This window comes from Zootoca vivipara, chromosome 16 (assembly GCF_965207765.1).
Source record: "Zootoca vivipara chromosome 16, rZooViv2.hap1.1, whole genome shotgun sequence".
NCBI classification, from domain to species: Eukaryota; Metazoa; Chordata; class Lepidosauria; order Squamata; family Lacertidae; genus Zootoca; species Zootoca vivipara.
In genome coordinates, this window is record NC_142599.1 from 25,684,020 (window position 1) to 25,705,836 (window position 21,817).

The window sequence follows — 21,817 nt, forward strand, 5'->3', positions numbered from 1 at the left end:
CTGGTTCCTGTATACAGTACAAGCGATGTAAATATAAGTGATGTTGATGTCAGACCTCCAGCCACTTATGGAGAGGCTATGTTAGAGAATTGAAGCCCTGGAAATGCATTCAGTGATTCAGTTATTTGAGTGCCCCTGCTCAATTTTCTAGTGGGGCCCCCCACAGGGAGTGGCAGCACACTGTGACAAGTCTACCCACCTCTCTATGGCCCACTGGGAGGGACAAAATAGTCCTGTTTTACAGCAATCTTGAAGTCTAATGTTTGTGAAGACTGAGGCCCAGCGGTTCCTTCAGAACTGGAAGATGGTGGAAGAGGGAAGCTGCTGCTAGGCAAAGCTGTGTTTTAGAACAATCGTTTTGCACCCAAATACGCATTCTTCCCCATAACACTTCCCAACCAGTCTACATCAACAAGTCTGTCTTTTTATTTCCTTTTGTAAAAAATTGGCATAAATAGAGTCACAAGGAGTGGTTGAAGCACACCCAACACTCAGTGTCCATTAGCCCTGCTTGTGATGGGGAGACAGAATTGCTCCTTAGTGAGGAGGAAGACAGCCCCTCTCCGTTGCCTTCTAGTTACTGGGGGTGCTCAGCTCTTGATGGTGCTGTTGATATAGGATTCCAAAATGAATATGGTTTCATCCACTTGGTTCTCACTTGCATCAATCCTTTGTTAAAAGGGGAGAAATATGAATATATATATTATTCCAGCTACATTATATGTCAGTTTTGACTACTCAGTTAAGAATACAGGTGAAACTCGGAAAATTAGAGTATTGTCGAAAAGTGCATTTATTTCAGTAATGCAACTTATTATTTTTTATTTTTATTTTAATTTTTACAAATGCTTTCTTTTGGAAATTCCACAGTAATAAAACAAATAGTTACAATAATACAAAAATAAACAAAAATAAACATCGCTATTACATCTCATTAATTACATTCCATTTATAATTGACCCGCCTAACGACAAATAATTACAATTACAACAAATAAAGGCTTGACATATCTTGCTTTGCATGTCATGACTCTATCTCATATATTGGTTTCACCTTTTAAGTTGTGTTACTGAAATAAATGCACTTTTCAACAATATTCTAATTTTCCGAGTGATTAAAACCAGTTAACAACTAAACTTTTTTTTTAATACAAATACTTTGAGAACTGCAGGTGGCAAGTGACATTTTAGAAGTGGTCTATTCTCATCTGTATGAGAAAGAGAGAGAAGGTGGGGAGTGCTTCCTTTACCCTGATGGCTGCTGTGACATTTGAGTATCCCTTTTACTAAGAAAAGTAATCAGGTGACAATCTTGATCTTATATGTCAGATACACGCAGGGAGGGGTGTGTGAGAAAAAACATTTAAGCTTCCCCAAGAAGCAATTTGATAGGGCTTTGTGAATAAATCCACATTATTAGCTCTGTGGTGTGGTTTAAAAAGAAAAAAGTAGACACGCTCACTCTCTCAAAATTTATGGAAGTCATTCCACCAGATGTCCTGGAGGCAATTTTGGCCACAGAAGTGACCCCTTAAGTTGGGTCCCCAAACTACGGCCCGGGGGCCGGATGCGGCCCAATTGGCCTCCCAATCCGGCCCGCGACGACCCCCGCCGCTCGCCGCCGCCCGCTCTTACAGCGCGCAGCGCGGCGGCGCTCTTCCAGGTCGGAAAAAAGCGCCAAAAATCCTTTGTGCGCATGCGTATGGGCCTCTCCCGACCCAGAAGAGGTCATTTCTGGTGCACTTCCGGGTTGGGGGAGGCCCATATGCATGCGCACAAACGATTTCCGGCGCTTTTTCCGACCTGGAAGCGCGCCGCTGCGCCAGTAAGCGCCCGGGCGCGCACTCCCCCGTCCTCCGGCCCGCCGAGCGATCGGCGCGGTGGGAACCGGCCCAAAGCCCGGTAAGTCTGGGGACCCCTGCCTTAAATACAACAGAGGTTGTGCACTCTGATTTTTCCCTGGCCTACGAAGGCAGCACAAGAAGAACCTGTCTGGGTGGGTTGACTGAGGGCGTGTTTACCCCCCAAATTCTCTCTTTCCTGTAGTTGCCAATCAGTAGCTTCTGAGAAGTCCATAAGGAAGGCATAAAGGCAACCTTTCCGTGTGCACACTCTTGAGCAGGGAGGATCTGCTGAGCAGCCCCCTGTCCAGAATGCTGTAGTCCGATCCTGCACTGAGCAAATGGCTTGGACTTGATGACGTCCAAGGTCCCTTCTCTGATCCCCACCATCTGCTCCTCCTCACTTACTTGTTGACATTGTGCTTTAGGCTCTCCAGCTGCTGCCGTTCGGGGGCTGTGATCATTTCCTCGATCTCCTGCAGCTGTGCCTCCTCTGCCCCCGAGGCCTGTATTGAGGCGAGGATGGCCTCCACCCGCTGGGACTTTTCCAGCAGACGCCTGGCACAGGAGAGAAGCTGCAGGTCAGACAGAACCACACCACTTCAATTTAAGGCTGGTCAAAGATGTGGCAAGGCCCGAGGCAGAGAACCACGACTCCTTCACAAGGCAGAATTCATGAAGTCCTCCTGGGGCGAGCCCCATTGGGACAAACTCACATAGAAGAATTGGGGGTCAGCCCTGGGAGTTTCCTACTTTTAACAGTCCTTTGAAACCAGACCTTTGAAAATCTAAGATTTGCAACCCGTCACTCAGCACCACAAAGCTGTGACAGCAGTGACAAACAGAGGAGGAGTGACCCTGCGGAGGTGGATCTTGAGGGCTCCAACTTCTTGCCCTAACCACCCTCCTCCCCCCAGGACAGCTCACTCACCGGTTCTCCTTGGTCTCATGCAGGCGTCTTTCTATCAGGTTGGCCACGCTCTGAAAAGGAGGAGGAAGAGAAAAGGGCTATTGCAATCCAATTTCTCCTGGCATTTTTTTTTTTAAAAAGGAAAGTGAGGGCAGTGAAGCCACAGGACACGCACCTTGTAACAGCGGTGGAGCAGCATCCGCGCAGATGAGAGCCTGTTCACTGTATATAGGTAGAAAGTGCGGGAAGGGGCATGATCAGGGGTCTTGGGGATTTCCTGTTTTTGAATGAGAGAACACCCACTATGTTTGCTTAATAATGAAAAGAGAACTGCAATGTTTACTTATTTATATACCTCTACAGCGGTACCTCCGGTTGTGGACAGAATCCATTCAGGAGGTCCGGCCGGATCCCGAGGTTTTCACAACCGGAGAGACCGCTTCTGCACATGCACATGGGGAGGTAGAGCAATTCTGTGCATGCAGCAAAACCCCGGAAATATACTTCTTGGTTTCCCGCTTACGTATCCCAAAGCTTACGTAACCAGAGGGATACATAAGCGGAGGTACGACTGTAATTCATAAATAAAACATCAAATTGGTTCACAAGAACCGTACATAAAACCATATAAACAACTTAAAATAAAAAAGATGTCAAGGAAATAAACATCTTTCTGACTTTTAGAACACATCTGAAGGCAGCTCTGTTTAGGGAACTTGCTAATGTTTGATGTTTTATTCTGTTTTTAATCTGTTGGGAGCCGCCCAGAGTGGCTGGGGTATAAATAATAAATTATGATTATTACATATGATTATGTTTCAGGTGGGGGCAGTGAAGCTGAGAAAGAGCATGTTCAATGGCAGTGATGGAATTTGAGACCAATGATTCCTGATTTGCAATGCAATCCGTTAGCCACCGGGTGACCACTGTGAGAACAGGATGCAGGATTAGGTGGGCCACTGGTCAGATCCAGCAGGCTCTTCTTGTGTTCCTTATTTATTTAATGCATTTATATCCTGCCTTTCTTCCAAGCTGGGATTCAAGGCGGCATCCTTATAACACCTTTATAATATACAAAGTAATAACAACTAGTTGAAAGCAAGTTAAAATACATTAAAAAGACATTTAAACCTAGCATTAAAATGCAGTTTGCCCAAAGACAGGTCAGCATCACCTGCACCTTAGTTTCGAAAGGCCAATCTAAACAAGGTCTTAACCTTTCAGCGGAAGGCTAACAAGGAGGGAGCCAGTCTAGCCTCTCTTGGAAGGGAATCCCACCATCTGGGAGCAGCCACAGCAAAGGCTTTCTCTCATGTCATCACCAACTTTGCCTCTGATGTCGATGCTCAAGCACACCACTTTCAACTTTTCAATACAGGAATCCATGGCAGCCTTTCAGTGGAATAGGGGTCACAGACAAGGGATCAAGGTGTGGGTGTACTAACTACACCTCTTTCCAGTCTCCCTTGCCCTTCGTAATGCTTGCGTCTGAGTTTTTGTCCCCATAAAATTCCATGGGAACCACTGAGAACTGGTTTTGCTCCAACCTGTAGAATCCCACCCCTTAATCAGCACACCCCTGTGACACATCTGGTTTCTTGATGATGCCAGAGTGTGATGGAAGCTCAGGAATTGGTTTTCATGCTGATGAAAATAACACACTGGGAGTTGAGAATGGTATGCGCAGGAATTGCAATCTTGCAAATAATTCTGCTTCCACCTTATCTCCTCAGGGCCTGGATAGTTCGCTGTGCTCATCTTGACTTGCACCCAAGCAGCTCATGTCTTCCATGGAACTTTGGTTTTGCATAATTTATTTTTCAGACCTAGATTATTCAGGACAGCCAAAACAAAAGGAGCATACCTGCAGGGCTACAAAGTTAGTTGACAGCATTTTGTACATCATTTCCTTTGCTTCCTTGGCAGGGATCATTGCAAAGTCTTCTATTTGCTTCTGTTCCAGATGCTTCTTCCTCAGGAGCAGGCGGAAGATGCGAGCACAACGAGACCCGAATCTAGATCAGAGAAATAAAATGGAGTAACGGGCTGGTTTTTCGCACACTCTGGGTGCATCATGCAATGGAGCATCAGGCTTCTCAGTTTGGCTTCCAACTGATGGGAGCTGGGAGTCCAAAACATCTGGAGGGCACCAAGTTGTCAAAGGCTGAAAGACGTGTAGAGCTCTAACTGAGCCTAGTTTATTCCATCATTGTGACTCAAAGGCTATAAGCACTTCAAGGTATTACTGAGACACAAAGAGCTCAGAATGATTTTCTATACTAGAAAAGAAATAGGCCCTTTATTCAAAACAAGGTTTTCTCTACAGAACTAGGAAAGCGTTACGGTAACAGATCAACAAATTCAGTGCAGTCCACAGTTAGCACTGCTGTCAGTCTTTGACAGCCTGATTTGCGCTCTGCTTATCAACATTTTTTTATGGTTGTTGCTTGACATTGGAAAAGTGTCCTTGAGTTATCGTTAACCAGATGATCTACAAAAGTATGGCAAACAGCCTTGGCTGAGAAACTAATGTAAAACATTGAAAGAAAATTTTAAAAACAGACAAGACAATTTTGATCCCACCATCAACACACAGGAAACCTAGGGAGACACTCTCTTAAGTTAACAAACGAGTCTTCTTCTTATAAGTCAATGTAAAAACATGTACTAAGTTTATATGGTTACAGGTAGGTAGCCATGTTAGTCTGACGTAGTCGAAACAAAAGATAAATAAAAAATCCTTCCAGTAGCACCTTAGAGACCAACTAAGTTTGTCATAGGTATGAGCTTTTGTGTGCATGCACACTTCTTCAGAGTTTATATGGTTTGTTTATATGGTTTGTTTGCATGTAAAGGAAAAAATAAATAAAAACAACTCAGGACCAGTTTACTTGTGAGATCGCCATGGCCCATATATGCACAAATGGCCGCTTTGGTCTGTGAAACTAGCACCATTAGAAATGGTAAATGGAACCCTGACACTTAGGTCTAGTCATGGACAACTCTGGAGTTGCAGCGCTCATCTCGCTTTACTGGCCGAGGGAGCCGGCGTTTGTCCTCAGACAGCTTCCGGGTCATGAGGCCAGCATGACTAAGCAGCTTCTGGTGAACCAGAGCAGCACACGGAAACGCCGTTTACCTTCCCGCCGGAGCAGTACCTATTTATCTACTTGCACTTTGACGCGCTTTCGAACTGCTGGGTTGGCAGGAGCAGGGACCGAGTAACAGGAACTCACCCCGTGGCGGGGATTCAAACTGCCGACTGTCTGATCTGCAAGCCCTAGGCTTTGTCGTTTAGACCACAGCGCCACCCGTGTCCCTTTGGAACTCTCTGCGTATTGACTTCAGGCAGGCGATTTCACTGTACTCTGTTTGGTGCCTGCCAAACCCATTTACGTAACAAATAAACTGGATGTTTTGTTTGCACCCTGCTGGGAGGAGGAAATAGCACTTTGCTTTCACCACAGTGACTAAAGATCTATGCAGCAGCAGGCACAAGGAGCCGGCCTCATGTTACATTTCTGGCTTGAGGCAGGCCTGCATGCAAAATAACACTGCAAATACATTAAGCCAATGAGCTCTGACATGCCTGCTACCTTGACTCAAAGCAAGTTTTCAACTCCTGCATCTCCAAACAGGCAGGCTCCCCTTTACCTTTCCTGAACTATTGATTCCAGCGTTGCGGTGGCCAGAGACGCCAGGGCCTTATGAAGGTCTGTTTGAGGGAACGTTAGGGGAAAATGTCAGAGTTCAATTTTGGCAAGCAATCAAGTGGTTTGCCCCTCACCTCCTTCTAACTAACTGACGGGAGTTTCAGTTAGGGTGGTTAACTTGGGAGGCACCTTCTAGGCTCTCCGATGCTGCGAAGACACATCAGGGCCACCTGCTAACCTGCAAGATTCAGGACGGATAAAGGAAAAGTCCATTTTCATGCAGCGAATGGTTAGACTATGGCTCCCCCAATGATGGCCATTGACTTGGATGGGCAAATTCATAGAGGGCAATAAGGCCATCAATGGCTACAAGCCAAAGTGGCCATCCTCTGCCTTCATGGCCAGAGACAGTGATGCTCCATCCAGTGGCCAACCAGATGCCTGTGGGAAACCTGCAAGCAGGACCTGAGCCCAAGAGCGCTCTCTCCTCTTGGAATAAACCCTTTCCTTGATTCTTTCCTCGCTTGAGAGGACATTGGCTGCTCCAAGGTCTAGGCTGTAACAGGTTCCTCAAGACTCACCAGTCCCTCTTTAAGAGATGTGAGAGAAGCATCTCTTTAAGGCATCCAATGGCTGAGGGAAGAACAGGTGGGCTGTGCAGGGTCCAAGGATTGGTTGCTCTTTGCCCTAGTGCCGCAGTTGGGATCAGCACTGTGAAGGAGCTCCTGTGGGCTGCTTTGGCTCCTGCGTCCCCACCAGCTCTCTCTTCCTCTGGGCCCCACAATCCATTTGCTAGGTAAGTGAGCTGCTATCTCTGGCTTCTGCTGCAACTCCCCCAGGTTGGCTGAGTTGAGCCCGTGTAGCAGCTGGCCCCCCACAATGGGCGGGCTTGAGTGTGCTCTTCATGTACAGAAGTACATGTGTCTAGCGTAGAAGTACAGACACATCCTCCCAAACAACTAGCATAGCTTGCCTTCGAACACAAAACCAGTCCTCATGATACAGCCGCGTCAAAAAGGATACTGATGACGTACATTCCTCCGCCACTCTCCCCCGACTTGCCAACAAACTCCAGCTATGGGGAGATTAAAGGATTGAACCAGACAAGGTTTTATTATCAGAAAAAGGAAGTAAAAAAGAAAAGAAAAAGAGCATGCCACTTCAGAGGCATTTTTCAAAATGAGAATAATAATCCAGAAGAGGACTTTCTTACCGGATCATCTGCTAATAGAGTGAGGTACTGATCGAGAATCTGCTTGGAGATGTTGTAACCAGCCGGAAGTGACCGGAATATCTTTAAAAAAACAAATCAGAAGTCCAGTGTTGTAGATATCCTGTGACTTCTTACAGACTTTAAACTACTACTGAACATAACCAGAGAGCAGGTGACCTACAAGAGGTTCTTTACAGAACAATGTCTTTTAATGAATAGTGTGGTTTCCATTTATAACCTTCATAACCAACAAAAGTGTATTACACAAACCTGAAATGACTCATGTTAGCTATAGAGGGGGTATTTGCTTTCCGCTTGAAGGATTCTCCTTTGCCTGGCCTAGACACATTTCAGACTGACCCCTTCCCTAACCAATTGATTTGTTCTTGTTGCGGATGGCTCCTGACCTGATGTAAACTCTGACCCATTTCGCCATAATTATTTCTTAATATTGATATAGAACCTCTGTACTGCACTCAGTTATAGTTATGGTTTTAAAGTATCTTTTTTTATCTATAAATTTTATTTACTTTTTACAGCTTTATTTTCTAAACCTATATATATATATATATATATATATATATATATATATATATATATATATATCTGCATAAATATACACCCATTAATTCTAATACCATTATTCTAGAACAAGTAGTATAATAAGTCCTAGGAAAACCAGTGGAAAGCATGGAGTATATTTAGCCTAGAAAAAATTCAAGGGGGGTGGGACAACGACATGATACCAGCCTTGAAATATTTGAAGGGCTGTCATGTTGTTGGTGGAGTAGGCTAGCTCTTTGATACTCCAAAGGGAAAAACGAGAAATCAAGAGCCGGGAACTGAAGGGAAGCAGATTTTGACTAAACCTCCGAATAGTTAAGAGCTATTAGGCAAGAGAACAGCCTTTCTTGGGAGGCACAGGCTCTGTGCTGCTGGGTGGTTGTTTTTAAGCAGAAGCTGGGCAGCCATCTGCCAGGTGTGCAGTTGCTGGAAGATCCCATCACTGAGCAGAGGGTTAGGCTAGATTACCTCCCCAAGGTCACCTTCCAGCTCTAAGATTACATAAAACAAAGAAAGAAATGCCAAACAACTCACAAAAGCTCTCTCCTGCTCTCAATGTTTTGTGGGGCATGATGTATTGCTCTTTTGGCAGGAAAATGAATGCATTACAATCCCTTTGAGATGTTAAGATTTGGTACAATTTGTATTGTATTTGCGCTGATATGTTTGTATTTGAATTTGTAATTTTTATGAGCTGCCATGGGGGCCTTTTTGGCTGAAAGATGGCATATAAATAAATAACAATATCACATACCAAGGAAAGCCATGTGCCCCGGGCAAAAATGAGACATCCCCTCTCTAGTAGCTACTCTGACCTAGGGAAAGGACAGCAATGAAACCCAGTCATGGCAGGCATGAGCCACTCTATTAGAGGGGTTTGTTACAGGGGGTCAGTGACCTGTTTAAGCCAAGGGCTGCCTTGGCTCTGGTGCCATCCTTCTAGGAACTGCACGCCAATGGTGAGAGGGACCCAAATGAAAGTGGGTGTGGCAAAAAGGGGTCAAGGTCAGAGCTGGAAGAAGGCAGGGCCACCCCACAAGTACACAGAGCACACATGCCCACGCACTCCACACATACACTTCACAAGCACCTTACACACATGCTTGCATACACATCTGCCAACAAGTCCCAAGTATTGTAGCTGCTCACCTCGTTGGAAGACAGGGGCATGGTGTATGGCGCGTTGGAAGAGGTCGTGACTTCACTCATTCGCAGCATCGTCCGCACAATTTCACTGCTGGTCTGTCGGAAAGGGAAGGAGACAGAGGCAGAAATCTTAGGGAAGTCCTTGTTTTGTGCATGAACTGTAAAACGTAGGCGGAAGTTTGCATGATTAAAAAGCTCTGCCATACCAAAATCAAGTAATAAATCCCTGCACGTAGAAAACCAGTATGCCAAGGAAAAGGGAAAAGCTAAAACTCTTCTTTGATAAACTAAAAACTGGCCAGGGGAGGAAATGCCATCCAATGGCCATGAGTGCCTCCTGTGTGGGCAGGTTCTACAGCAGGGGTCCTCAAACGTTTTCAGCAGGGGGCCGGTCCACAGTCCCTCAGACCTTGTGGGGGCTGGACTATATTTTTGGGGGGCGAAATGAATGAGGGACGATGAGCGGTGCGCAAAAAAGCTCCGGAGAGGGGCTGCTTTAAATGGCAGCCGCTCGAGAGAGGCGCTGAGCCAAACATGGCTCCTCTGTCTTGTGAGCGGCAGGGGCTGGCAGCACAATCAGCGGCGCGCGAAAGGGCTCTGGAAAGGGGCTGGCACAAACAAAGCCCAGCCCCTTTCCTCCTCTAGGCAGGGCAAGGAGAAGCCGGGAGGGAGGAGGTGCTGCCGCCGCCATGTGAGGGAGAGGGAAAGAACGTGCGCACTGGCGATTCATGCGGCGATTCCCGGACCATCCATGGGCCGGATTTAGAAGGCAATTGGGCCTGATCTGGTCCACAGACCTTAGTTTGCTGACCCATGTTTTACAGTTTGACTATGTGCCACATTAAGAAGTGTTTTCTTTTATCTGCCCTGAAACTTCCAACATTCAGCTTCACTGGATGTCCACAAGTTCTGATTTTATGCAAGAGGGAGTATAACTTTCTCTGTCCACTTTCTCCATGCCATGCATAATTTTATAAACTTCTATCGTGTCTCCTCTTACTGGCCTGTTCTCTAAATGAGAAAGTCTCCAATGCTCCAACCTTTCTTCACAGAAGGGCCACTCTATCCCCTTCATTATTTTGGCTGCCCCTTTCTGAAACTTTTCCATCTCTAGAATATCCTTTCTGAGGTGGGGCAACCAGAACTGTACACAGTATCCCAAATGTGGCCACACCACATATTAGTCTAATGACATAGAGCCACCCACCCCAAGAAGGAAAGCAACACACCTGGTCCATTCTGTTGGCCACAGCGCTGACAATGGCTTGATCTCGGAAGTGCTGGTGGAAACGGTCAATGTTGACTTGCCAGTAGATTCCATCATCTGATGGAGGCTGAGAAGTGTTGATTGGGAGAAAGCAGGAAGCAGAGTGTTATCCTGTGTATCAAATTGCACAACTGGGGGGTTACTTGTACCCCCAGCGCACTCCAACCAAAATTATGTCACCACAAACACTAAATGCTGCAACTTGCATATATTATGCTAATAGAGCAAGTATGCAGAAACTTCATTTGCATGATTTATTTTGCTTTAAAAACAAGTAAATCCATAATTCCTTTTGCTTCTATTAAATAAGTCACTGGGAGGGAAAAATCATGTTGGCTGCTTCCTCTATGGCTTCAGGAGACAAAGTCCACATGCCATTGAACTGATCTGCACAGCTATAATGACCATCAAGGTAAGACTTGGTGTGGGGGCATGGAGAGATAAAGAAATAAATGAAATAACCAGGACAACTGCAGAATATTTTTGGTGCTAGAGGTACTAAAATCAAGGGTTGCAACCAATGATAGTCCTACTTGGAGTAGATCCATTAATGAACATGAGTAACTTAGGTCCATTATTCTCAATAGGTCTATTCTGAGTTGAACTTACGTTGATCACAACCTCAAATGATGTTACAGTTCCTCTTAATTTACCTGGGGCGGCGGCACACCCTGCCATGAAATCAAGCCTTATCATGCCCTAAACGTTGGTAGGATCTATCCTCCAATTCCTGCCAAGGCACCACAGATCCACCCTCACAATATATCAAGACTGCTCTACTTCTCACCTCCTCCAAACCCATCATTTACAGATATTACAATGTGGATAGCTCAGTCAGTAGAGCACGAGACTCTTAATCTCAGGGTCGTGGGCTTGAGCCTCATGTTTGGCAAAAGCTTCTTACATTGCAAGGGGTTGGACTAGGTGACCCTCGTGGTCCTTTCCAACTCTACAATTCTATGACGCTATGATTAAAACCAATGGGAGATTTGCTCTTCCTTTCAAGGTGATGGAGAAAGCTAAATTTCCAGTGCCCGTCCATGAAGGGATGCGCTCCCCAGCTCAGCAGCCTCTTTACCTCCTTGCTGTCTGCCTCCTGCTTTTGTCGTTTCGCTTTGCATTCTCCATTGTCTTGGCCGTTGTCGGAGTGCCTCCTCTTCCCCTTCCCTGATGACCAAAAGAAAGGTCTGCACTTTGAGCAGCAATAAGAATGCAATCTGCCTAAGCCCACCTTTCTATAGCTGCTCAGCCCTCATCTTCCATCATGATCATGCTTTGTAAGCATGATACGCCATCTATTTCTCTCAGGGGAAATCCAGAGAGGTTTTCATATGATTTAACAATCAAACCATTATCCTTGGGAACCCAAGAATTGTGGTTTGAAGGGGTGTGAGGAGAGAAAAGCAAGGACAAACATTTCCAGCATCACAAGCTACAACTCCCAAGGGTTTCGTTTTGGGTGGCGGCAGCAAGGGGATGAGTTAAGAGGGCATAAAACCAACTGCAGACAGGACCACTGTTTCCTTTCTCTCCTGAAATGAGCTTTGCTGAGCCTAGACGTCTCTGTTTAGGAAAATAGCTTTGAGACACTGCTTACCAGTCACCAGCCAATGCTGCACATCATCTATGATGATGCAGTTTTACAAGGCTTAATGAAATGATCATGGGGCCTCTGAGTTGTTTCCTCACCTATGAGATTCAGTTTTGGAACCACATACATATCCTTCTCGTTCAACAGCAATGTGGGCACAGGAGGAGGCGGGCCATCAGAAGGCTCTGGACCTTCAGGAACTGATGGGCATCTCTGAACAAAGTGGGTGTCTGCCAGGCGTACAAACGTGCTCGAGACTTCACTGTACTCCATTGTTTTACCATCTGAAGAAAAGGAAACAAACCCTCGACTCAGACCTTAGTTCCAGGCTCCACCAAAAAGTGCCTTTCCAGGGCTGAGCTCCACCTTAAATTCAGCTCACCTTCCATTGTTTCTGTCAGCCGGTCAGCCACCTTCTTCACTGTGGCACTCATGGACATCTTGCCATTGAGCAGCAGCTCCTCCACGATCAGCTCACCCGTGTCACTGTAAAGGGTCTTGGCAGTGTAGATATAGCGGGGGTAGCGGAGGATCCGCAGCACTCGGCTGCACTGGGCTTCATACTCCACCAGGCCTCGCTTCTGCAGCTCATACGTCACTAAGTTGTGCTGGATCAGGACACAGAGTGCCTTCCGAACCTGTGCAGGTGGGAGAAAAGCAAGGTGCATATATGGAGATCTGCAGACTCCACCCAACCCCAGTCCAGAGCACAGCATTCTATTTGAGCAAAACAGTGTGAGAAGGATTCAAAGAGTCAGAATGAACCTTATGGATCATCCAGAGCAATCCTTTCCCAGGAACAGCAGTATTTATAATGCACCCCTTCGCCCACTTACAACACCCCTGTGAGGTGGAAGAAGTTAACAGGCCTTAAGTTATGCAGGGACCTTCATGGCCAAGCAGAGATTTGAACCTGGGTCTCCCTGACTTGAGGCCAAAACTCCATGGTTCTCCAGTGCAAAGCCATTATTCATGTAACAGCCTTTCATCTGCATCAGTGCCATCTACCACTACACATACCTGGTCAAGTGACATCCCAGTGTCATGAGCTATCATCCGTAATGGCTGGCTACCCATGCGAATGAGGTGCGTCCCAATCTTTTCTACGATCTCACCAAAATGTTCACAGAGCAAGAGGGAAGAGAGCTTGATTTCTGCCTGGGTCATCTTGCAGGAATATTATATCTGTCTGGCCCTCTGTAACACAAGAGTGTATCCACACAAGTCAGCACAAGCACAAATGATTGCCCAGTGGGTTTGGAGACTGGAAAGAGCTCTTAAAATCCCAATTTTAACTGCCACCATATGCCAGTCAGTGTACTTGAAGAGAGTGTGCCTTAAACTTTTGGACATTTTACTGTGGTCACATGGCTAGAGATGTGAAGGCAAGGAAGACGAACAAAAGAATCCCCCCAGTCTCTGCATGGGGTATTCACATTTTTACAGCTTATCCACCATGACAGCCAATATACACATTCAGCAGATTCAAGAACTGTACTAATGCTTTTCCTGAACTCTGTTGGAGGTAGGAAGTGGAGATTGCATGCCTGAACACCTCTTGTAGAAAATAAATCCCTCCTTGCACACTCTAAGCTTTGGGCTAGAGTACCTGAAGTGACACCCAGCCTGCCTTCAGTAATGAAGTGAGTACCCACAGATCTTCTACGTTTGTGGAATTTTCTCCCCAGGCTGTCTATATTACTAGCTTTTTGACTACAGCAAGCATGGGCATCTCCTTCATGGATCACTGCCTTATCGTGGCGAAGGGGCTTGGATAACTCAGATAAGCTATGAGCTATGCTGTGCAGTGCCACCCAAGATGGACAGGTCATATTATGGTGCTGGAGGAGACTCTTGAGAGTCCCATAGACTGCAAGAAGATCAAACTTATTCATTCTTAAGGAAATCAGCCCTGAATGCTCACTGGAAGGACAGATCCTGAAGCTGAGGCTCCAATACTCTGACCATCTCATAAGAAGAAAAGACTCCCTGAAAAAGACCCTGATGTTGGGAAAGATTGAGGGCACAAGGAGAACGGGATGACAGAGGACGAGATGGTTGAACAGTGTTCTCGAAGCCACCAATATGAGTCTGACCAAACTGCAGGAGGCAGTAGAAGACAGCGGTGCCTGGTGTGGTCTGGTCCATGGGGTCACGAAGTCGGACACGACTAAACAACAAGCATGGGCATAGCTTGGGGGGGGCAGTGAGGGGCAGCTGCCCATCAATTAAATCAACACAAAATAACTGAGGTTCTGCCCACCTCCACAAATCCTGACTATGCCTGTGACAGGAAAGAAATCTTGTTTAAATTTCTCATTTTCCCAAGTATTTTAGTCTGTAAGGAAACCAACTGCTGCAGGCAGGATACTTTTTAATTGTAACTTTTCCAGTCTGTTTTTTTTTAAAAAAATGTCTACAAGGATATCATTGCTGTCAAGTTTTTATCCACCGTTCTTTCCCCTGCTCGTTTTAATCTTTTACTGTGCAGGTCTGTAAACCTCATTAACACTGACAGCACATCCGCACAATGTTTTTTTTAATGCACCCCACACGTGGTGTTTTTACAGAATAGCAATGGGCGTCCGTCCTGAGAAGCTTACGACTGTGAATTTGACACAAGAGGAAAGGGAACGAGATCAAGGCGAGGGTTAAAGAAGGGGGAAATACGCATCCGGTTAAGTTTCACATTCTTGAAGCTACCTGGTCTACCTTATAATAACAACAACAAGGCTTGTTCTTCCATATGCTTGACTATTCCCTGATGAACCCGAGACCCCAGCTGACCCCCTATATCGATCCCGCCACCTTGCACCAGAAAGACAACCAAGTCCAGCCGCTCCCTCCCTTGATGAACCCAGGAGTCCCGGCTCTCAGCTCTCTTCCTCCCTACGTGGTCCCCACCGACTCTACACCCCCGTGGCCGCGGTTCCAAGAGTCCTCCCTCCCCTCTACCTACCCGAAGGGACTCTTTTTACACCCGAGCCCGTAACCTTCGAGTCAGAGAGCAGCCCGTTTCGCCTACTCGACTAGGCCTCAAGCTCCCTTTCCGTTGCGGCAACCATGGCAACCACGCTCCGACGGACCCTTCGCTATGCCCGGGGAACCACATCCGGTACCCAGCAATCCTGACGCCCCTCCTCCTTTAAAAAAAACAACAAACTTCCCCTAAGAAGGCTTGGGAGGAGAAGGAGAAAGAGGGAAGTGAAGTGTGGAAGTGTGGCGGCTAGAGCGTCCCCTCGGCGTTCCACAGTGTTCCGCTCTAGGCCTCGAGTCCTCCGTGTGGCCTGTGGCGGCGGAGCGTTGCTGGTTCAGGAGGACTGACGGCAGCGGCGACGACGGCGGTGGCGGCGGAGGGGGAGGGGAAGCAAAATGGCGGAGGCGTCGGCGGCTGCGGCGGCCGCCGTCTCCCAGCACCGCTTTTTCTGCCACAGCTGCAAGGGGGAAGTCAGCCCCAAACTGCCGGTAAGGGAGAGGCCAGGGCGGGTCTGTCTGAATATGACCCCCCTCCCTGTCTTTGAAATAACCACAAGCAGGCGGGGTGGGGGGAGCGGAGAGGGAGAGAGGTTAATTCGAGAGGGGTCCCAGGACTCCAGGGTTCATCCTTGGGACGTGGTGGGGAGGTGAGGTTGCTGAGGCCAGGAATTCCTGGGTTCATCCTTTGAAAAGTGGGGGGAGGGGTTGAGGCCAGGACTCCTGAGTCCATCTTTTGAAGGGGGAGGGGGAAGGGATTTGAGGCCAGGACTTGTTGCTTCATCTTTCTGACTTGTGGGGGGGGGTGTCTGGGCTCCTTGGGTCCTTTTCTCAGACTGATTGTGGAGCCTAAGGAGTTAACAACATGATCCTGTACCTTGACATCTCAGGCCTAACCCTCATTGAATTCAACGAGACTAGAGTCTGGGGGTCATGTTTATTGGATTTGCAGTATCTACGTAGTATGGTGGTATTTTTAATTTTTTTGAACAGTCTCAGTATTCTCCTGTCACAATATGAAAGGGCAAGGATCTGATTGGGAGGGTGGGGGCGGGGACAGAAGAGAGAAGGCCCCGGTCTACTTCCATTCAATAGGAATGCTAAGGGATTTTAGGTTTTGAACCCCATGTGCAACTTGAATCCAAGTGAAGTGGGTGGTGGGGTTCAGGCAGACCACAAGGTCCTATTTGCTCTCAAATGTATTGTATGTGGGGTGGTGGTGGTAGTAGATTTGTTATTGCTGCTTCTACTATGAAAGAGAGTTGGCTCCTATTCCTTCCCACCTTGACCAACACCAAGGTCTGGAGGAGGCAAAAGTGTATCTGGGGAACTTGTGCCCAGTGCCGAGGATAGAGGGCAGAGGGAAATCAGGGCACAGACGACGCTCAACTGTTAAGACAAAATCACACATAGGCAAAACACATTGGGTTCAATGGTGGGTTCCTGGATGCCCACCCCCTTTTCACCTCCTTTTTATTTATTTATTTAAAAACTGCTGAGCATGTAAAGCTGAAGTGGCAGGTTACCTGCATTACGTTGCCCATATACAGAGTTCTGAGGCTGAAAGTAGAGGTGGAGGCTGCAAGGAGTTGTAGGGTTTGCTCATACCTGGACATCATTTTCCCCATTTCAGTGATCAGTTACACGACAGTGCAAGCCAAGGATTTCTCTCCTGCCTCCAATATTATTTTCCTTTCTAAAAGAGTCATTGGGAAGTGCAACAGGAATGGTGGGTGAAACAAGTTGGAAAAAATCCGGAGTTCTCCTGTGTCTATAAATTGGGAGGTTGATGGAGAATGGTACGGGGCCGTGGGTCTACCCACTGGGGCCAAGAGACAGAAGGGACCAATGTCCCGTTTGGACTCCAATTTAGGAAAGAACAGATAGTCATGAAAGCAAATGCAATTGCATTCCATCATCTTCTCACTCTTCAAAAGACAGGTAACTATCTTGTGGGGAGCGGGATAAGGGAAAGGGACAGAAAACTGGAGCTATCACTCTTCCTCTAGGGAAGAATGAGAAAAGAAAGCAAAACAGAACATTCTTATCTTGCCCCATCACAAGGGCAAGAGGTAGGCAGGGTTGGGAAGTCCCAGGCACCTGATGACACAGAGACCTAAAAAGTAGTGCCAGCACTTGGGAATTTTAAATTGGTCCCCCCTCTTCTGGGAAGGCAAATGCCTTTTTTAAAAAAGTAAATGCAAAAAAATGGTCTACATCAAATTTAAAACCATTCCCTGATGAAGTCTTAGTTGTTAAGTATGCTCAAGCTTGGAATTTGGTGAGTGAATTTCTTAGCGTGGTTCTTGTATCTAGCCAACCTCTCAATCAGAATTGTTATTGTTCACTAATTTGATTTCCTGTGGTGATTGATAATTGCATGTAGCCAACCAGGCAATTCTCTATTTCTTCCTTCTGGCCTGAAAAGGCTACTGATGCTCAAAGGTTAGATGGAAGGTAAAGAGTGCCTAGTGTGCAGCTGTGTTTAATACAGAACTGGAGCCTGATCGTTGTCTGCCTTCAAGCAAAAGTAACATCCCTCTGTGCTACTTTCAGATTGTAGCTGGGTCTTAACCAATATGTGGCTGCCTCCTTACTCAAGGTGAAGGACAGCTGCTGTTAGCAGTGGAGTCATTCCATTAATGCAGGATATCCATAGCTGTGTTGCAGGTTATCAATAGCTGTGTCCTGGCTTCTGGGAGCGTGGTGGAGAGACAGCATGTGGGGTGTTCCTCTGAGCTTCTGTCTGCAGAATTGAGAGGCCAGCGCTTTGCTTTCCCGGTTGGCATGGTATGGGGAGGAGGTGTCTAAACTCCTATCTTGCAGGAAGATAATTAAAAGGTTGGCTTCAGTTTGGTAGAGCACAAACTTGTTTGGTTGTTTATTTGAAACATTTCTATGCCACTTATATGAAAAGAAATTTCAATGTGTTTTCCAAAAGTGAAATACAGTAATATTAAAACAATTTAAAATGGAGTAATCGGTATCACAGAGAACAGGGTGGAAGGGCACAGTGCTCCTGGGCAAGGAAAGCCCCCCCAAACAATTAAGTTTTTACTAAGCGGTGGAAGCACCCTACAGTTGGTGTCTTCTGAAGGGTATTCCAGAGGCTAGTCAGCACCATGGAGAAAACCTGCTTCTGTACTGCCTCCAAATAACACTTTGCAGGTCATGGCACTCTCATAAGGCCTTCTCTGATTATCTACCAGGCCTGTATAGAGGAAGGAAGGCATTTTTGCACCAGAGAGACTGTGAAATATACTGCATCACTGATGCATGCTGTGGGACCATGTTATGGAGACCCGTCTGTTTTGGATGCTTCCTTAGCTGCTGGACTCAATAAGCCTTGGGTTTCTGCCAGCTGCTTTCGACTGTAAAAACACGATCATGCCTGGTACCCTATAGTATGCTGTCAATGGACTGTGTTTGCCTTCATGGATCATGAGTTGAGCAGACATGTTCTATAAATAATGGCTGTCAATACTGTAGGTTCTCCCCCAAGCCTCTGCAATGCAAATGGGCAGAATGCAAGATTTTTTATGTGGGTGTTTGACGCAGATGAATATGACCCTCCTTTCTGGAAGGGTTGTAAACTGGGGGAGTTGCACTACTTGGCAACCATTCTTAATAATCTCCCTTGCACTGACAGGCCTGTCTGGCGGAATCCCTACAACTTCCACTGCAGGGGATGTAAATGTGTGGTGGCTTGTCGTTCAACCCCCAATTGTGCCATCTGCAAAATGGAAACGGTGCCCAGAGTTGGAAAAATCCCAGAAACTTTGTTGCCCACATATTTGCTTCTGGAGCCTTGGAAGCTGCTACCCACCCACCACATCCCAAGCGTGATTGGCTCCTGAAAGTTTGTTGACGGCACCTACCACCATTGGCTGATAAACTCTTGGAATGTAGAATCTCCCCTTCCACCCCCTCCCAATGCCTGCCTGTCTCGTTAGTAGGGAACTTTGTAAATTTGCACATTTCTAATATGCTAAAGAAGTTGCTAGCCAGGCTTGACAAACCCCAGGCCACCTGTCCTTCCAGAAAATTTCCACACTCTACCTCTCAGAAAGTGGGTACACCTTTGGAGGGTCAGGTGACCTGTAACATGATTCAGGCTCCAAAACTGTGGTTGGTTGTGGCCTGGATCTGGAATGCTTTTTCAGGCCTGTGTTATGGGAAGGAAGATGCTAGTGCAGCAATCCAGGCAGCAACACCTGCCCTTCTGCCTTTGCTGGTCTTTTGGCACTTGAGAAATGGTGTCCATGTCTCTGGGGAATTCTCATAAAGACTCTTTATTTCCAGGAGCAATTGTTTGTTTTCTGAATTTATGTTAGCCTGCTGGGATCATGCATCTGCTTTTCTCCGGCCCTCTGCGCCATCAAGGACGATGAGGCTCAAGGACTTCTTTTCAAAACCAAGTGTACGTGGCACCTCTGTCCTCTTGCTCTTGTTGCAGATACCGGCGCCGGCGGGTTCTTAATCTGTAAGCAAGGAATCAGCTCTGAGAGAGGCTTTCTGACTGTTTTCTGATGGCGCTTTCAGAGATGGCAGAGCTTTTGCTTTCTAGACTCTTGCATCTTGACTGTCTTGCTTGCCCAGGAACGCTGTCGCTCTCCCTCCCACCTCCCCGATTTATGCTTGTCTCCGTTTTCTGCTGCTGACTCCGGCAGTTTCACTGGACTGTGTTTCAGCTGCCCTTTTGTTTCAGTGAAAAAATGCTGTCCCAAACCCCCTCATGCCTTTTGCTTTCCCATAGCTGCAGTTCAGGATTTCCTGATGTTGTTAATGCCTTTTTTTAATAGTGCAAGAATCTAAGCTGGGCTAATCTCTGCAACACAAGCTTTAAATTGTGCTAGTGGAATGCATAACCTGAACATCTCAAAAGTTACTACTTCTTCTCCCGCTCTTTAAACAATTAAAAATCAAGCCCTTGCAGTGGTAGGCTTGCAAGCGTGTGAGCAACTCTTGGTGATATATCAGAAGCTGGGTGTTTCAGCGGGTGGAGCTGTAGTATCCTGCAGGATTCCTTGTTCTTCTCCTTAATTATGTTGAATAGAATCATAGAATCATAGAGTTGGAAGAGACCACAAGGGCCATCCAGTCCAACCCCCTGCCAAGCAGGAAACACCATCAAAGCATTCTTGGCATATGGCTGTCAAGCCTCTGCTTAAAGACCTCCAAAGAAGGAGACTCCACCACACTTCTTGGCAGCAAATTCCACTGTTGAGCAGCTCTTACTGTCAGGAAGTTCTTCCTAACTAGCATAGAATAAACTATGCTAGTAAATATATGCAAACTTGTATACAGGTCACATGATGTGAGTGAGCTTGGTGGAACTTCCTTTCTTTGTAAGAGGATGTGTCTTCCTATGCTTAAGGGCTGAGCTAAAACTAGCCATGCAGTTTACTTTAGTTATTACCAACAAAGGCCTGCACTTCTTATAGTTCTTTGGAGCTTCCCATAATACTGCACCACCCCCTGTGAGTCGTGTTTTGCATCCCAGGCTTGAATGAGAAATTACCAAGAAAGCTTTAGATTTATTTATTTTTTAACAGTGCCCACTTGGGCTTCTTCTTCCCAAGCTCAAGCCCTCCTTTCACTCTGGCTCTTTAAATGGAAAATTGTGAACAGTAAATCTGAAGCTGGAGTTGAAACCTGAAAACAGAGTGTTTAGAAGTGGCTCTCGGACTGGCATGAAGAAGGAAGAACTACCTTTCATTCAGAGCTCTCCTCTTGACAGTAGTCTTCAGAGCCTCAAAGGCAATTTGCTCAGTATATTTGGACAAATTCCCTCTTGACCTCAGTTCCCTTCTCTGTGAAATGGGGACATGAAAGACCTACTCCCCAAGGCGTGCTGAATGTGGGGGATTGAACACGAGAATAATTTTCATCTAGACTAAATGAGAGCAAGGCCCATCGCCACCTATTGGATCAACAACAGAGAGGCGATATTTGAAGTAGGCCATCTTTGCAGACAATCTCACACAGGCTGAGACAGAGTAGACCCAGGGCACCATGAACTAACAAGGTCTCCTGCACAGAGCCCTTGGAAATCAGAGATGCATGCAGGAGAACAGCAGTAATTGATTATGTTTGTCATGGGGCAGGGGACAGTGGTATTTGGAGAGAGTTGGGTTTTTGGTGGGGGAAAGGACTCTGCCCAGCACCAAATAATTGGGCATCAGTTCATTCTTCATTCCCTTCCCTTGAAAGAGTAATCTGCACAAGCAGTAATTTATTTTTTTAAAGAGAGAAATCACAGCTGCTTCAGCTGCTTCAGTCCTTCCCGGGCCCTCCCACTTCACAAAACTGCTAGGAGGTTCTGCTTTTCACTAAGTCATGTTGTTAGATCCACTTGTTCTGTTGCTCTCCTTGTTGGGGGATGGCTGAATGTGGGCTGATGTGATTATGGAGCTCATGCACCGGGAGGCTAAATAGCTGCATTCTCTGGCTGCTGTTTTGAATCAGGCTGTCTGCTGCAGGTGTATGCTGCATGCCAAGAAAGGGTGGGGTTTTGGGGGGGAGGGGGGCATTTTTAGATGTCTCATTCAAAACAGCACACTGGGGGTGCGGGGAGAACTCTGATAATGGCAACTAAGTCAATTTGCTGGAAGGAAAGTAAAATGGTGGTGAAAAGAGCTGGAGCATCTTCCCAGTGAG

The 21,817-nt window shown here is 46.5% G+C and overlaps 2 protein-coding genes across 2 annotated transcripts in view; one reads left to right on the plus strand and one right to left on the minus strand.

Moving 5' to 3' along the window:
- Positions 1 to 402: 402 nt before the first annotated feature.
- On the minus strand, positions 403 to 15,280 carry POLR3C (RNA polymerase III subunit C). Its single transcript, XM_035098028.3, has 15 exons — positions 15,144 to 15,280; positions 13,205 to 13,381; positions 12,567 to 12,822; positions 12,283 to 12,468; positions 11,672 to 11,760; positions 10,556 to 10,660; positions 9,330 to 9,422; positions 7,617 to 7,697; positions 7,427 to 7,478; positions 6,405 to 6,465; positions 4,615 to 4,765; positions 2,926 to 3,027; positions 2,772 to 2,821; positions 2,249 to 2,398; positions 403 to 669 (listed from the first exon to the last, which is right to left on the minus strand). Exons 2-15 carry the CDS (start codon positions 13,349 to 13,351, stop codon positions 591 to 593), a joined length of 1,602 nt encoding a protein of 533 aa, XP_034953919.1. The 5' UTR covers positions 13,352 to 13,381; positions 15,144 to 15,280; the 3' UTR covers positions 403 to 590.
- A 238-nt stretch (positions 15,281 to 15,518) lies between these two features.
- RNF115 (ring finger protein 115) overlaps positions 15,519 to 21,817 on the plus strand; it is a 41,030-nt gene continuing 34,731 nt past the window's right edge. The window contains exon 1 of the mRNA XM_035098029.3: positions 15,519 to 15,649. Coding sequence (XP_034953920.1) covers positions 15,557 to 15,649 — 93 coding nt within the window. The 5' untranslated portion in view covers positions 15,519 to 15,556. The remainder of the gene's footprint in view (positions 15,650 to 21,817) is intronic.